This window comes from Phodopus roborovskii, unplaced genomic scaffold (assembly GCF_943737965.1).
Source record: "Phodopus roborovskii unplaced genomic scaffold, PHOROB, whole genome shotgun sequence".
Lineage (NCBI taxonomy): Eukaryota > Metazoa > Chordata > Mammalia > Rodentia > Cricetidae > Phodopus > Phodopus roborovskii.
The window spans coordinates 72,890,627-72,907,723 of record NW_026126418.1 but is presented as its reverse complement, the minus strand read 5'-3'; the positions used below and the strand labels follow the sequence as shown (position 1 = coordinate 72,907,723).

Genomic DNA, 17,097 nt, shown 5'->3' with positions numbered 1-17,097 from the left:
TTGCAGAGGACCCAGGTTCAGCTGCCAGCACCTACATGGTAGCTTATAACTGTCTGTAATTCCAGTGCCAGGGTATCTCACACCCTCTTCTGGCCTCTGTGGGCACTGCATGTACATGGTGCACTTATACTCAGGCAAAACACTCATATGTAATATAAAAATAAAAATCTTTACACAAGGTCTCAATGATTTATCTTTTGTCATTTTGTAATCATGGCTGTCCTGGACCAGGCTGGCTTGGAACCCCTAGAGATCTCCCTGCCTCTGCCTCCTGAGTACTGAGATTGAAGGAGTGCACCACCATGTCTGGTTGAGTTTTCACTTATTTTTTATTTTATTTTATTTATTTATGTTTGGTTTTTTCAAGACAGGGTTTCTCTGTGTAGTTTTGACTGTCCTGGGACTCACTCTGTGGACCATGCTGGCCTCCCACTCACAGAGATCCACCTGCCTCTACCTCCCAAATGCTGGGATTAAAACCATGCACCACTATACACAGTGGATTTTTAAATTCTTAATAATTTAGCTATATTTACTTATTTGTTGTTGAAGCATGGATGGAAGTCTGTTCTCTCCCTCCATAATGAGGCCAGGACTGGAACTCAGGTCGTCAGGCTTGGCAGCAGGCATCTTTACCCACTGAGCCTTTTCCTAGCGCATTAAAAACATTTTTTTTTAAAGCCTATGTGAAACCTGATTCCTCATTTACAAAACTGTGGGAGAGAAGTCCTAGGATCAGTGCTGGTTCTAATGTCAGCACAAATTTGTAGATACTGCTGTGTGCTGGTTAAATGGGCTCACAGAGTAGACAGAGGGTATCCAGCTTCAGACAGACTCTGGGCCATGGGGTGCAGAAGGGCAGCAGGCCCTGGGGGCGGGCACTGGATCTCACCCTGGCCCCTGCTGAATTCCTTCCACTTAGTAGGAATGAGCCTCCCTAAGAGACAAAGAGTGGGGCCAGGTGCTCACACAGGAATGCAGCTTGGCAACAGTAGCATGGAGCCCAAGGTCCCCTTGTCACCTTGTCATCAAGTGTGATATTCAACAGAAAAAATGGAGCTCAACTGAGTGGGAGGGTGACAGGGTGAAGTCAGCCCCAAGTAACTTCTTTTTGTTAGCTCTTTTGTTTGTTTGTTTGTTTGTTTGTTTGAGGCAGGGTTTCTCTGTGTAGCTTTGGAGCCTGTCCTGGAACTCACTCTGTAGATCAGGTTGGTCTTGAACTTACAGATATCCTCCTGCCTCTGCCCCCCTGAGTGCTGGGCCTAAAGGCATGTGCTACCACTGCCCTGGCCTCAAGTTGTTTCTGACCCTTCCAGACTCTTCTAAACTTCCCAAGCAAAGAGTGCTGGATCTGAGGGCACGAAGGAGCAGGAGAGGACTGTTTTACCGCTATAAAGTGCCTCCTAAAATGCCCATGGGCTGAAAGCTTGGTCCTCAGCTAATGGATCCCACCATCAAGAGAAGATTTGATCATGGAAACCCTTACAGCATCAGTGAACTTATCCATTGGTGGAATCCTAACTTCCTGAGGTGGCAGCCCTTAGGGACTGTATCATTCAAATTTTTTATTATGTTTATTCATTTAGTGGGGTGTGTGTGTGTGTGTGTGTGTGTGTGTGTGTGTGTGTGTGTGTGTTGGTATTTGTATATGGAAGAGACAAGAGGATCCCTGGAACTGGAACCTCAGGCCAGCTAGCCTATCCAAATCAATAAGTTCCGAGTTCAGTGAGACCCTATCTCAACATATGAGGTAGAGGGTCTTTCATGGAGAAAGGATGCTTGCCACCAAGACCAATGACCCGAGTTCAATCCCACATTGTGGAACTAACTGACTCTTACAATTGTCCCCTGACCTCCATCTGCTTGCCACGACAAGCACACATGGAAACACACAAAACAAATGAGTAAAGGAAAATAAATACAAGCTAGCTACAGTGGTCCACACTTTTAATCTAGTACCTGAGAACCAGAGGCAGGCTGATTTACACAGTGAGTTTTGAGACCTTGTCTCAAAATAAAATAAAAATGTTAAAAATAAATAAATACCCTAACACAGTGACACACCTGGGGAGCAGAGGGAGATGGATCAAGGCCATAGGAAGGAGGCAGGCACAAGGAGGGGTGATGGGCCTCAGTGCTTAATGGGGCCATTTCTCTTTGCACCATCAAGAAAGTCCTGGAGATAGATGGTGGCGATGGTGACACAACAATGTGATTGCTTAATGACAAAGGGGGCTGGGTCCCCAGCCTGTGGCACGAGAAAGACTTGGAGGACCTCTTCACAGGTGGGACCTGGTGGAAGGAAGCTAGGTCACCAGGTCTGTGCCCTGACGGGGACGTTAGCACTTCTGCTCCACCGTGTACCGCTGCCAGGAAGCACTGAGATACCAAAGTCTCAAAGCCAATGGACTCAAACCAAAGCCAAAGTCAACCCTTATCTCCTCCTCTCCCTGCATCCTCTCTTCCAGTGCCAAGGATGGACCACAGGATGTTGTGCCTGCTAGATGGACACTCTACCACTGAGCCACAATCCTCACTCACATTCTCTCCTCTTAAGATCATTGCTTCAGGAAGTTCATCACAGCAACAGAAGGCTGACTGACACAGTCATCAAAACAGATACTTAGCTGGGAGGTGGTGGCCATGCCTTTGATCCTAGCATTTGGGAAGTGGAGGCAGGCTGATCTCTGTGAGTTCAAGGCCAGCCTGGTGTGCAGAGTGAGTTCCAGGACAGCCAAGGCTGTTATACAGAGAAACCCTGCCTCAAAAACAAACAAACAAACAAACAAACAAAAAAGTAGAAGGAAAGAAAAAACACAAAAGCACAGCAAAAAGTATACAGTTTAAGTTTAGTGTTCACAAAGCACACTTTATGTTATGTCTATCTTAGCATAGTTTTTTAAACTATGTGCTGTTAATTTCAGCTCAACCTCTCTGACCATTGTTCTGGTTGTTCAAGCCAGTGGCCACCAGCTCTTTATCCTGGCCCTAGCCATTCATATATATAAGTCCTCTTTGCTAAAGCCTACCCAGAGTTTCCCTTCTTTTATTTTAAAGACTTATTTATTTATTTATTTGGTTTTTCAAGACAGGGTTTCTCTGTATTGTTTTGGAGTCTGTTGTGAAACTTGTTCTGTAGACCAGGCTGGCCTAGAACTCACAGGATCCACCTGCCTCTGGCACCACCAATACCTGGCGATTAATTTTAATTTTAAGTGTGTATAAGTATGTCTATGTGAATGTATGAGGGTGTCCACAGAGGCCAGGAGAGGGTGTTGGATCTGTGGAGCTGGAGTTACAGGATGTTGTGAACTCCTGACGTGGGTGCTGGGGCTGAACTCGGTCCTCTAGGAGAGCCCGAGGTTGGTGGGTTTTAACAGCGGAGCCAGCTCTTCTCCCCACATTCCTTCTTGAGGCCTGGCATCACTGTGTACCCAACACTGACTTAGATCCTATCCTTCTGCCTCAGCCTCCCAAGACCTAGGCTGATGACCATATGCTGTCACACCAGGCTTCGTGTGGAATTTTCCTTCCTTCCTGTGAACCAGTGTCTGCTGACTTCTCCCTAGATAGGCACTTTCTAAGTCACCCCCTTTTACTCTTGTTTCATAGGTGGGCAAACCAGCTCAGAGGTCAAGTGGCATGTTCAAGATCCCACCGCCCAGGAAGAGACAGTCAGAGTCAAGTCCTATTCACCAACGTGCCCCTTGCTTTTCTGTCATTCTGTCTGCTCTCTAACTGCTAACTCAGCCATCGGGAACCCAAGGGTGTCCTTAACATAGTGAGTTTTCTGTTTCCCCCAACCCATCCCAGACTCACCAGACTAGAGGAGGCAGCTATCATCCCTTGTGCCCCTGGAGACACAGTGAATTCAATTCCAGACACCCACCCTGCCCTACACAGGGCCTGTATGGCTACAAAGCCTGTGATAGGCGACAGGATGAAGTGGGAGCTATAGGTTTTAGGACAAGGAGCGATGTATCCTGTGACTGCCTTGGGGGTCTCCTTACCCAGCTTGGTGAGCAGCTCTGACAAGACCTTGATGTCCTTCACCAAAGACCCTCGAGATTCTTGGATCTGGCGTTCCACCGTGTTCAGCCCAGAGGCCACCTTGGCCAGAAAGAACATCTTAGTGGCTCCCTGGGATGACTGGGAGTTCTGGCTAGTTTTATGTCAACTCAAAAGAAGCTAAAGTCATCTAAGAGGAGGGAATCTCAGCTGAGAAGATGCCTCCACATGACTGGGCAGTGGGCAAGACTGTAGGGCGTTTTCTTAATTAGTGATTGATGTGGAAGGGCCCAGGCATGCTGAGGGGTGATATCCCTGGGAGAGTGGCCCTGGTTGCTATAAGAGAGCAGGCTGAGGAAACCATGAGGAGCAAGCCAGGAAGCGGTTCCCCTCCACAGCTTCTGCATCGGCTCCTACTTCAGAGTTCCCGTCCTGTTTGAGTTCCTATCCTGACTTCTGTCAGTGATAGACTGTTAACTGGAAATATATGTGGAATAAATAAATCCTTTCCTTCCCAGGTTGTTTTGGTAATGGTAGTTCGTCACAGCAATGGTAACACAGGCATAGGTAACACTGGGCATAGGGGATGGCTCGAGGGCTGGGCACACCCACCTGCTTAGCCTCCTCCAGTTCCTGTTTGCGCGCTTCTGAGGTTAGTACCAGCCGAGAAGCCTGATGGAGTGTGGCCTGGGTCTGGCTGGCGAGCCTGCTTGCACGACGGTGGCCCTGCTTCCCCTCCCTCAACAAAGCTTTGGCCAGCTGTAGGACAGAAGCAGGAAAGGAAAGGATGGGCCCCTTGGTAAAGAAGAGCTTTGTTCTTTGGTTTTCCTCTTCAGGACTGAACTTGGAACCCAAGTCTCACAATTGATCTGCATGTCATGACAGTTCTTATATTTTAAAATAGGAGTTTACTAAGTTACCCAGATCCTCTTGCCTCAGCCTTCAAAGTAGCTGGGATATAGGCTTATACCACCAGGTCTGACTTGAACAAGAGTTCTTATGACATGAGGCCAAGCAGCCTACTTCATAACCTAGAACACCCCCTCATATAACCTAGAACATTCACTTACTCATTCATTCATTCATTCCCACAATCAATAGGTGTTAATAGAGACAGGGTGTGTTTTCAGTACAAATTTCTACAAACTGCTCATTTCTCCTAGGTGGAGAAGTTCCACCTATTTTTATATATGGGGAAATAGAGGTGCAGGGAGGGGGAGAAGGAGCTGCCCAAAGTCTGAGCAATGGGACAAGAGACTGCACCTGGAACTCCTAGTTTCAGGCCAGTCCTTCAGAAATTTAGGTACCCATGAGGAGAGTTCACTTAGGAGTGAGCACTTGATCTGAGGAACAGAGACAGACAGACAGACACACACACACACACACATACACACACACAGAGAGAGAGAGAGAGAGCCTGGGGGATAGGGACTACGCTCAGTTAGATGCCTGCTTGCCTCAATGAATGAGGCTCTGAGTTTGATCTTTAGTGGGGATAAACCGGGGGTGGCAGGAGTGGAGGCAGGAGAATTGAAAGTTCAACATCGCCCTCGCTAGACAGTGATTTCAGGGCTAGCCTAGGATAAAACATGAGACTGTCAAAAAATTACCAAGTGGGGGTTGGAGAGATGGCTCAGCGGTTAAGAACAGTTATTGCTCTTGCAGTGGACCTGGGTTCAGTTCCCAGCACCTACACAGTAGCTCACAGCCAGGGATCCTTCTAACTTCTGCCCACATCAGGCATGTACATAGTACACATACATATATGCAGGTAAAACATTGTACCCATAAAATAAAACAACTTAAAATTATATAAAAAGGCAAATAAGATGAAGTTTTAAACAATCTCACTGGGCTCATATGACGGAAGCCTTGAATTTGGCTCCGCCTAGAGCCCACCAGTGACTCCTTTTCCTTGAGGAGTCAGTGAGGTCACCCACATGAGCATCTGAGCTGAGAGCCGGAACCCACAGCCGTCAGCACGGAGGGCGAGAAAGTTTCAGGCTGTTGTCCTGAACCTGACCTTGGCGTTGTCCTTGGATACTAGCTCTGCTTCTTTGCTTTTCTTCTTGGCACTGGAGGAGAGAGCTGCAGCATTTCCCAGCATCCTCTCTGCCTGCCTGGTCTTCCTCTTGGAGTCCTCCAGGAGCCTGGCTCTGATGCTGCCTGCTCTCCTCCTCAGCACTGCCTGCTCCTTGGGCAGAGGAAACCTCAGCTTCGTTCCTGCAAAACCGGCCAAGGCTGAGGCAGGAGGAACACACTCACACTGGGGAGCCTGCCAGGTGGCAACTGTGCTTGACCAGCCCCAGGAGTTTGGACAACGGGAGCAGAGGTTGGAGACACAGGAGATCTGTGTGTCCCCTTCTCAAGGCAACCTCAGGGAATAACAAGGAGTGAGACATTGCCCTCAGCAAATGCAAAGACACAAAGACACATATACTATGATGGCGTTCCTATCGTGTGATCTCTTTTGAAGTCCTATCACACGGTGGTCACAGCACGGACTGTGCTGGGAAAGGACGGAAAAGGCCTGGGCTTGAGGTTCAAAGTTAATCTTTTGGGTTATGGAGCAGAGTAAGGGACAAATGTCCACCCAGCACATGCAAAGCCTTGTTCTCAACAAGGAGAAGGTGACACCTGGGAGGTTGTGTGCATCTCAATGGAGAGAAGGAAGCTGAGGGCACTGAGCCATGAGACAGGCCATGGCGGCTTACAACCCACCCTCTACAGTTCTGATGCCCCCTAAAATAACACATATATAAGCGTGCACACAGCCACATCCTTTTATTAGGAGGCCTCAATGAGTGAGTAGTCAGGACTCCAGGCTCCAAAGAGACTAGAAAACATGCCCTGCCCCAACACCACTGAGCTAATGCGTCTCCAGTCTGCAGCAGGGACAAGGATGGAGAGAAGGTGCTAGGTGGAGTGGACAAAGAACCACAAGGCTTCTCTCTGGCTCAAAGATGGTGGACCTTGAGGTAGAGAGAGTGCTAGGCGCTGACTCAAGGATGGATGAATGATGGATTTCCTCAGTCTACTCACTTGTGAAACAAGCCACTTGGATTATCCCCTACCCTCTTCCTCTCTCCCTCCCCCTTCTCTCTCTCCCTCTCCCTCCTTCCCTTCCTCCTTCCCTCCCTCCTTTCCTTTCCTTCCCTTTCTTTCTTTTTCCTTTCTTTCTTTCTTTCTTTCTTTCTTTCTTTCTTTCTTTCTTCAGGCTGTCCTGGAACTTGCTCTATAGACCAGGCTGGCCTTGAACTTGGAAATTTGCCTATCTCTACCTTCTGAGTGCTGGGATTAAAGGTCTATACCACCACACTCAGCATAACTTAATTTTCTTAAAGTTTCAGAAGTTTGGACAGTCATCAAAGCCTAGCCCACTCTAAACAGAAACTCTATAACACATAGTTTTGAGTTTTGTTTGGTTTGGGACATTTTGATACAGGATTTCATTCAATAGCTCAAGCTGCCTTTGAACTTACTATGACAGCCCAGGCTGGCCTCAAACTTGAGGCACTCTTCCCACCCAGCTTATCTACTATTAGGGATACAGGCATGATCCACCATCCAGCCATTTGGGGGTTTTGTTTGCTGTTTTTTTTTTTTTGGACAGGGTCTCATGTATCTCAGTATAGTCTCAAATTCATTATGCAGCCAAGAATGAATTTGAACTTCTGATCCTCTCGAGTACAGAGATCACAGGTATACACAACCATGCCTGGTTTATTTGAGGCTGAGGTCTAACACAGGACCTTATGTGCACTCAGCAAGCACTCTGCCAACTGACTCACACCCTCAGCCCCTGGTTTTGCTTTCTACCTGTGCTGAAGATAGGACTTGGAACCTTGTGTACTTTAGACGGCTCACTCCCCCTGAACCATAACCCTGCCAATGACAACAGGTTTTTCCCCCATTGATCCTGAGGAACTCTGTACTTGGTCTGATAATGCTGGGGGCTCATTGTTATGGCCACGAGGGCCAGTACCCAGTGAGTGGCATGTGAGAAAGGAAGAGACAAACAGAATGGAAATCCTGAGATTCGGCAGAAGGACTGGTCTACTTGCTAAGTCCACAAAGCTAGGTGCTGTTCCCTGTAACCAGGCATCCCTGGCTGAGGCAAGTTGGCTGTCAGAGCCTTGTACAGACCCTCGGGATCAGCAGGACACACGTACCTTCGAGGTCAGCTAGCAGAGTCTTGGCTCCTATGACGGTCAGTGTGGCAGCCTGGACAGCTGATGAAGCTTGTGTCAGGGCAGCTGTGGTCTTGTAGTGTAGCTGCAAGGAGAGAAAGAAAGGCAGACATTGCCTGGAGACAGGTCAATGGGCCCCAGATGGACAGGCTGGGACCCAACCTCAGAATGACTCCAACAGGAGATTATCCTGATGTTAGGAGCCCTGACCTGGTTATATGGACGCCAAGCCTCAAATCAGTCTCAAGAAAACACCATCTTCAGGAGAAACCTGGAGGATGACCAGAAAACCAGAACCAAAGACAACCACATACTTCAGTCCCTAATGCAACATCAGCCTGTAGTTATTGAACAGCTTCTTCTAACAGAATAGCCATCGGTTCCCCCATGGCCACCAGATGTGACTACACGGTAAAGAACTCAGGTTTGATTGTGCAAGAGAAGACACAAAGAATGCAAGAGTCACAGGAAGCTGACTTCATGCACAGCATCAACTTTGAATTCTTGAACTCAGGGCAGCTATGACTGACTATCTGTGTGTTTTAGGGCCCTCAACAGCAACACTCTGTTAAGAGGGCGGTGTCACATGGTCCAGCTCCTCCTTGTGGATTTACACCTAGCTAATGATTAATGGAGGAAGGAGACATTTTCTTCAGTACTGTAGACTCTGCTGTGGTACCCACATGTGTGGTGTCTGAATGAGAATGGCCCCATAGGCTCTTATATTTGAATGCTTGGTCCCCAGTTGGTGGAATGGTTTCAGAAGGATTAGGAGATGTGGCCTAATTGAAGGAGGTGTCACTGGGGGTGGGCTTTGGGGTTTCAAAAGCCCATGGTAGGCTCACTCTTGCCCTCTCTGCTTCCAGCCTGTGGATCAGGATGTAAGCTCTGAGCACTTCTCTAACACCGTGCCTGCCCACCACCAAGCTCCCTGCCATGAAGATAATGAACTAACCCTCAAAACTGTAAGCCAGCCCCAATTAAATGCTTTCTTTCATAAGATGCTTTGATCATGTGTCTCTTTATAGTAATGGAGCAATAACTAAGACAGAAGTCATGCCTTGTAAATAAATTCTCACCCATGCGATTGTAAGCAACCCCAGTAAAACACATTGGCTTAAAAAAGACTCAAAGTAGATTGTAAGCTAACTAGTTGGGAAGGTAAGTCAAGAGCAGATAACAGGGGAAATATGATTGAAATAATCAGGTCACATGCATGAAGTTGTCATAATGAAACACCTACTATGTGTAATTAACATATGCAAATAAAAATTTTAAAAAGATTTATTTATTATGTATACAGTGTTCTGTATGCATGTATGCCTGCATGACAGAAGAGGTACTCACTACAAATGGTAATGAGCCACCACATGGTTGCTGGGAATTGAACTCAGGATCTCTGGAAGGGCAGCCAGTGCTCTTAGCCTCTGAGTCATTTCTCAAGCCCCCAATAAAAAGTTTTTTTAAGAAAAGAATTTGGGTTGGCTTGATGGCTCAGTGGGTAAAGGCATTTCTCTCCAAGCCTGAAGATCTGAATTCCGTCCCTGGGTCTCACATGGTAGAAGGAGAGAACAGGTTTCCACAGTTGTCCTCTGACCTCCATACTCACGTTGTAGTAAATATGTGCTCTCACCCATGCACAGACAGAAAAATTAAATAAATGGATAATAAAAAATAAAAGGGAACTCAGTTTCTGCCAGTGTCTGGATTAAAGAGCACAGGGCCTGCAAGATGGCTCAGTGGTAAAGGTGCTTGCTGCCAGGGCTGACAAATCAGAGTTCGATTCTTAGGACCACCATGTCAGAAAAAGAAAGCACTCAGAAAGTTGTCCTCTGACCACCACAGGCACACCATGGCATAGGCTCTCACAGGAGTAAAGACAGAGTGGAGGGGTGTTCAGGGCCTCAGGAGAAGTGGAGGCACTGCCTAAAGGTGACCACTTCTGCGGTTACTTCAGGAGGAATGAAATGTTCGAGATCTGAAGAGAAGGGGTCGAACAGCAAGGTGAATGTGCTAAATGTCACTGAAATCCGTTAAACTGTCCCTTGAGGTGGGAGTATGTTTTTATTTCCAAACTCTAAAGTGAGTTTGTGCAGCTCAAATATAAAACTTTATCAGGGGGAGCCCTGGATGGTGGGACACTTAAAGCAAGCTTTATGTTCTATTGTGTCTTCTTGGCATACATAAATATTTATTTAACTTGTTGCTGTTGAAAGTTCCAAAGTGGATACTCAGTAATAAAAGGTTTGAGGCTGAAAAATAAAAAGATTTCTTCTATGATTTGCTACAAATGAACAACAGGTGTGAAGGACCAGGGAAGCTTGGTTTTGCTCCTGAGGCTGGGGCAGGCAGGGCTGTGAGTGTTGTGGGGAGTGGAGCTTTTGCAGGTGAGGGTCTGGCCCTCACAGGACTCAGCTCCCAGAAGGACTGTGGAGGCTGCCTCCCGTCCTGGCTTCCAACAGGAGTGTGGATCAGGTCAGAGAACACTATGTGGTGTGTCAGGCCCTGGGCCCAATCCTTGGTACAACCTTTCTCCTCAAAGATATTTCCTTGTCTCCTGAGTTTGTGTGGAAGCTCAGGAGCCTCTGGGGAAGCCATTACCACCATTGTGGGGGATCTGAGTCAGGTCAGTGGCTTGGGTTCCTGGGTGTCATGTTGCTCTCCTGAGTTTAGTACCTGTCCTGTGGCTGGCTAAAACACCAATATCAAATGGATCTGTGGGAAGGGTATGAGAGCTTTAGGTGCTGTCCTTAGAACCTTCCCATAAGCCTGAAATTATCCCTCAAGAAAAATGCAGTTATTTTTAAATGAGTCTTCTATATGTTAACAGGCTGGTCCTAGTTAAATGGTCATTCTGGGACCCACTAATCTAGTGCTGTCTCTGGGCTGAACACCAGGCCCCATGACTTAACACCGAGTCCCATGGGCTGCTCAGAGTGGGTGCCTCTGAACATGGGGTATCTAAAGGCAGACGGGAGGAAGAAACACAAGAGACATCCAGTTGTGATTGACCCCAAGAGAGGGTGCATGGATATGGCTTCTATCAAACATCTGCCTGCCTGTTTGTCTGTTCATCCTCTCTCCCTCCACCCCTTAGAAGAGAGTAACTCTTCTAAGCAAGCAGACTTTCTTTCTGTTGGCTTGGCATCTTTAAAACTCTCAGACATTTTGAGGGAGACATTTGAGGACTTGCAAGTGTTTTGTAAGTGTTATTTTCCATCTTTGCACCCCCCCCACACACCCCAGGTTTCCTTGGGTGCAGTCCCTCCCTCTCCCAGGTCCCAGATTTAAAACTGACCTGTGTGAAGGGTTCCATCTTCCTGAGGGCTGCCCTAGCCTCCACCTGCAGGGCTCCTACAGCCTGGACTGCCTGGAGCTCCTTCTGAGCCAGCTTCTGCTCCAGGGCCTTCACTTTCCAGTCCAGATTTCTGGCTTGGGAGTTCTGAGGCTGCAAGGAGATTGTGGGCTCAGGTAGGGCTGAGAACCAGATCCTCTGTCCTGGGAAAAGTGCCCTGCTGTGCTGAGGGCTAGCCTGTGCTCTGCTGCAAGGGAGACTAGCCTGTGGCTACTAGCCCAGAACTGGAGTTTTAACCCTGGTCCCAGAGTGTTTTCTGCTGTCCTAGAAACTTCAGATACCTCAGGGGCAGGACAATAGCAGAAGAAGGAAGGGTTGCAGAGATGCCAGGCTTGGGAACTTGTCAGGCTCAGACCCTAGCCTCACCAATTTCTAGCTTTGCAGCCCTGAGCAACTCCAGCGAATTGTTCTGACCCACAGGTATGACCATCTTTCTTCCTTGCAAGGTGAGCTTCCCTCCCCAGGCCCACAGTTCCTCCTTGACCCATGTGCTTCAGAGTGCAGTGTTCCAGATGTTAGAAAGGCAGAACTGTGTATGACCCTGAGCCTTCGTCAGTATCTGGGTCGTCCAGGTTGTTGCATGTGAGGAGAGCAGGGGAAGCAATGAGGCAGTAGCCGCAGGCAGCCTGTGTCCCAAATGCATTTGGATAGCTTTCTGTTCAATTTCCTTGATGTTGGAGGTGGAACCCAGGACCTTGAGCATGCCCGACACACACTCCCTGTGAGCTGCACGAAGAGCCAGCTTTGAGCCCTGCTAAAGCTGGGTTTCTGAGGCTGGAGATCTCAGGGTTACCCAATAGACAGATGGACAGGGTGTGGAGACATGATGAGTGTCGAATGGAGGACTCACTAGATCCCCTCCAGCTCCCACCTATAAAATTAAGCTGGAGGAGACTGATTCCACAGGACAGAGGGTCACAGGTGGCTGAAATTCAGGGAGGGAATTCCTTGGTCAAGGTCGCTGCTGGTGTAGGAAATGGGATGTGTATCACCCCCATCCCTCTGATGTCCTTGCTCATGTCGCGATTCCAGTCTTGGAGTGGAAGATTGGCTGAGCCCTGCATCAGTAGGCCACTTCCCAGTTGACAAGAAGCCCTGCCCACCTCTGCCTGGATCTCTGGCTTCTCCATAATCTAGAACCTTCACTGTCACCCCATGAGGAGCTCTAGGGATGCTGGACTGACCATTGCTCCAGGGGTGACCAGCTCCAGGGGTGAGGCGCCATCATCCATGACTTGCTTCACAGTGGTGAGTGCCCTCTCAGCTTTGGACAGCACCTCCGCCACAGCTGTGCTCAGGGCAGTCTGTGCTGCCTGCACCTCCTGGTACCTGGAAAGAAAGAGATCAGGTGAGCCATCTCTATCAAAGCTGCTGGCTGGAGCTGTTAACCTGCAAAGCCCTCTCCCATCTCCCGCCAGACTCACAGACTCATCCTGTGCAGGTCAGGACCTAGGAGCTGGCCTGGGAAAATGGCTGTGATCTTCAGCTTTCAGGGCGCGCGTGTGCGTGTGTGTGTGTGTGTGTGTGTGTGTGTGTGTGTGTGTGTGTGTGTGTGTGTGCTTGCTTGCCTGTGAGTGCAGATGTTCAGGGAAGCAGGAAGTATCAGATCCCCAGGAACTGGAGTTACAGGCAGTTGTGAGCCACCTGATGTGGGTGCTAGAAACTGAACTTGGGTTCTCTAAAGAGCAGCAAGTGCTCTTGACAGCTGAGTCATCTCTCCAATCTCTGAAGCTTTCAGATGAGCAGAGTCATTATCACCTTACTCAGTTTGGGCACACCACTCAGCCCAGGCTCCAGGCTCCTGTGCATCTGAGAATCACACATTGTGCAGACCCTTGTGTCCTCTTGGAAAGCTGCAGAGGAAGCTCCCTGGGATAGTAGGACAGCTGCCTGGGCTGTAATCTTGAGTGACCATGTCCTTGCTGCTGACCTGCGGTATATATTCCTGTTTGCATGTGAACTAACCCCCATACGCTCATGTGTTTGAACACTTAATCCCCACTTAGTGGCACTTGGAGGTTTGTGGAACCTATAGTAGATGGAGACTTGCTGGAGAAGTGGGCCACTCAGGGGAGGCCTTGGAGCTTTATAGCCTGTTGTGTGTGGCCCAACAGAGATGAAGATATTCTGAGTCATGTCCCTCACTTTATTATCAGACTACTGAAACGGTGGGTCCCAGGAATAAGAATTCTCTCAGGAGTCCAGTGCTTGGAGAGGAGAAAGCCCACAGACCAAACCAAGCAGAGGGGCAGAGCCTACAGTCTGAACCATCCAGAAGGGAGGGCCTACAGTCTGAACCAGTCAGAGGGGAAGCCTACTGCCCAAACCAGCCAGAGGGTGACCTTTTCCCCCAAAAGATCAAAGGAAAAGGTGCTGCAACAACGATGGGTCTCTGATGGACAGGGCCACACCTTGTCAGGAGTGCTTAAACATTAACCTCTCATCAGGACCCCAAAGATAGACTGACAGGGGCAGTGAGGAGTCCCCACTGGATATCTTTGTCCCTCTTTCCAATGTAGCCACATTGATAAATCTCCTTTTTTCTGCTTTTCATAATTAATGTGGCCTTTTAATTGACTTAGCAAGGATAGGTGGCTGAACCTGGCATGTTGGGGCACAGGTTTTTATACCAAGCCCCAGGAGCAATGTTCCCCTCACCTTGGCAAAAGAACTCTCTCAATAAACCTGTCCTTTAAATCGTATTGTCACAGCAATGATAAGGACAATTAATACTGTGTGTTACCCTCCACTGACAAATGGAGACCCCTTGAGCTGAGCGACAGCTACATAGCAGTCAGGTCTAGGAAGGGGGCCACATGACTTCACCCTGCCATCTAGCTCAAGGCTGAACAGGGATGCTGGATGACTGGCCTCCAGAGGCAAGGAAGGAAGCTGTGCTAGGGACCAGCAGCAAGAGAGCCAATATGCCACCCTGCACTGACGGGACACACTCAGGGAGTGTGCAGGGACAGAGCTACCTTGGGGTTCAGTTTTTGTTCACTCCTTCTGTCATAGCCTCACTCCTACAAGATACCCTGAAGAGCTTAGGCCCAGGGAGCTGGTTCTGGAAGCAGTGCCTCTGGCTGGTTCCTATTGGCTCCTGGAAGCTGAGACCAAGGTCCTCCACACACCTGTCCTCCAGTTCCCGCTGGGCCGCCAAGGCCTCACTCCCTCTCAGCAGATCCCAGAGGCACTCGTGACTGGTGTTGGAGGCAAGCAGGGCCCTTTGTGCAGCAGCTTCGATCTTGGTGGCTGTGTCCCTGTGGCTATGGGAATTGGCATGACAGTCACTAAGAGCACACACAGGGTCTCCGGTAGGACAGTCTACTTTCCACCCATTAGTGACACTGCTCCCGTCACACAGCAGTTACACCTGTGGTCCTGGCACAAGGACTAGCGGAGGCCTTTCACCACATGGCCTCTTAAACGGACAACACAGCAGGAGTGGACAAGCTGGCCTGGGATTGAGCCCTGGCTCTGTCCCTTCCAAGCTGCGTGTCTATAAGTCAGTGGATTCTCTGCAACTGTCTCCTCATCTCTAAAATGAGTTTGGTCCCTCTAGCTGAAGAGGAGAACTGGGCTGGAGAGATGGCTCTTGCACAGCGCAGAGGTCAGTTCTCAGTGGCCAGATGGGTCTGCTCACACCTGCCTCAGACTCTAGCTGAGACTTTTAGCTCCCATGGGTAGATTTACTATGTATTTTAATATTTATCACTTGCTTATTTTTCAGTTATGAGTATGAGTGTGTATCTGTGTGCATGTGAGTGCAGGTACCCTCAGAGGTGGAGGAGAGGGAGTCAGATTCCTTAGGGCTGGAGGTATAGTAGGTTATGAGCTACCCAATGTGGGTGGTAGGATCTGAACTCACATCCTCTGGAAGAGCAATGTGTGCTCTTAACCACTACGCCATCACTCCAGCCCCAAATAAATATGTTTTTTAAAAAAGGAGGAAAATGTGCTGGGCATGGTGGTGCACATCTTTAATTCCAGCACTGAGAGGCAGAGGCAGGAGAATCTCTGAGTTCAAGGCCAGCCTGGTCTACAGAGACAGTTCCAGAACAGCCAGGGCTGTTACACAGAGAGATGCTGCCTTGAAAAACCAAAAACAAGAGAGAGAGAGAGAGAGGAAAATGCATGTGATGCACACACATACATACTTGCAGGCAAAATATTCATACATGTAAAATTTTGGAAGAGGAAAATTACTATGAATTCTATGTGTTTAGGGTCCTAAGTTTTCTACAGGAAGCAGAAAAAAAAATGACCTAAACGCAAGGTTGGGGAGACAGCTTAGTCAACAAAATGCTTACCTTGCAAGCATGAGGTCCCAAGTTTGATCCCAGCACCCATATAAAAAGCTGGGTATAGTGATATGGACTTGAAATCCCAGCCCAGGGAAAGAAGACAACTGGAACCCTGGGCCTAGCTGGTCATCCAGTTAGCCTATTGGTGAGCCCCAACCCAGTGAGGGACCCTGTGTCGCCAAAACTGCCACACATTCACTTAAGAAATGACACCCCAGGCTGTCATGTGGCCTGAATTACCACCCCCATGACCAATGTTTGTTAGTGGATGGCTGGATAAGTAAAATGTGATATATGTGTACCCTAGACCATTCTATACCCATATAAAGGAATGAAGGAATGGAGTAGTGGCCTGTGCTATAACATAAATGAACCCTGAGAACTTGACGCCAAGCAAAAGAAACCAAAGCCATGTGTTCTATAATCCCACCTACATGAAATGTCCTAAATTAGCAACTCTATAGCAATAGAAAGTAGAGTAGAGAAATGAAGGAGGATGAAAACTGGACACAGGGTTTATTTGGGTAATGATAAAAATGTTCTAAGTTTACATCTTATGGTCATGTGTCTCAGAATAAAATGAGATACTGAACTACAAAGTATATGAATTATACCCCCACCCCGTGTGTGTGTGTGTGTGTGTGTGTGTGTGTGTGTGTGTAGGCCAGAGGTCAACCTCAGGTGTGGTTCCTCAGGATTTGTCTACCCTGTTTTAAGATATTATTATTATTATTATTATTATTATTATTATTATTACTATTACATTTTTTGAGACAGGTTTTCTCTGTGTAGCCTAGGCTGTCCTGGAACTTGCTTTGTAGGTCAGACTGGTCTTGGACTCAGAGATCTGCCTGCCTCTGCCTCCTGAGTGCTGGGATTAAAGACAAATTCCATCACACCCAGCAAGATTCTATTTATTTTTATTTTATGTATGTGAGTATTTTTTCTGCATGTATAGATGTGCACCATGTGTGTACAGTGCCTGTGGAGGCCAGAAGAGGACACTGGATCTCCTGGAACTGGAGTTACAGGTGATTGTGAGTCACCATGTGGGTCTGAGAATAGATCCCAGGCTCCACTGGAAGAGCAGTCGGTGCTCTTAAATGCTGAGCCATCTCCCCAGTCCCCCACCTTATTGCTGTTTTTTTGAGACAGGGTCTCTCTGCATAGTCCTAGCTGTCCTGGAATTTCCTCTATAGACCAGGCTGGCCTCCACCACTGGGCTCCACCTTGTTTCTTT

The 17,097-nt window shown here is 48.2% G+C and overlaps 1 protein-coding gene across 1 annotated transcript in view; it reads right to left on the bottom strand.

The window, feature by feature from the left end:
- Positions 1–17,097, bottom strand: part of Lamc3 (laminin subunit gamma 3) — a 58,624-nt gene that overhangs the window by 644 nt on the left and 40,883 nt on the right. Inside the window, exons 21-27 of the mRNA XM_051185139.1 lie at positions 14,685–14,819; positions 12,738–12,882; positions 11,497–11,646; positions 8,181–8,283; positions 6,032–6,231; positions 4,621–4,767; positions 4,011–4,110 (exon numbers count right to left, since the gene is read on the bottom strand). Of these exons, the coding sequence (XP_051041096.1) occupies positions 4,011–4,110; positions 4,621–4,767; positions 6,032–6,231; positions 8,181–8,283; positions 11,497–11,646; positions 12,738–12,882; positions 14,685–14,819 (980 nt within the window). The remainder of the gene's footprint in view (positions 1–4,010; positions 4,111–4,620; positions 4,768–6,031; positions 6,232–8,180; positions 8,284–11,496; positions 11,647–12,737; positions 12,883–14,684; positions 14,820–17,097) is intronic.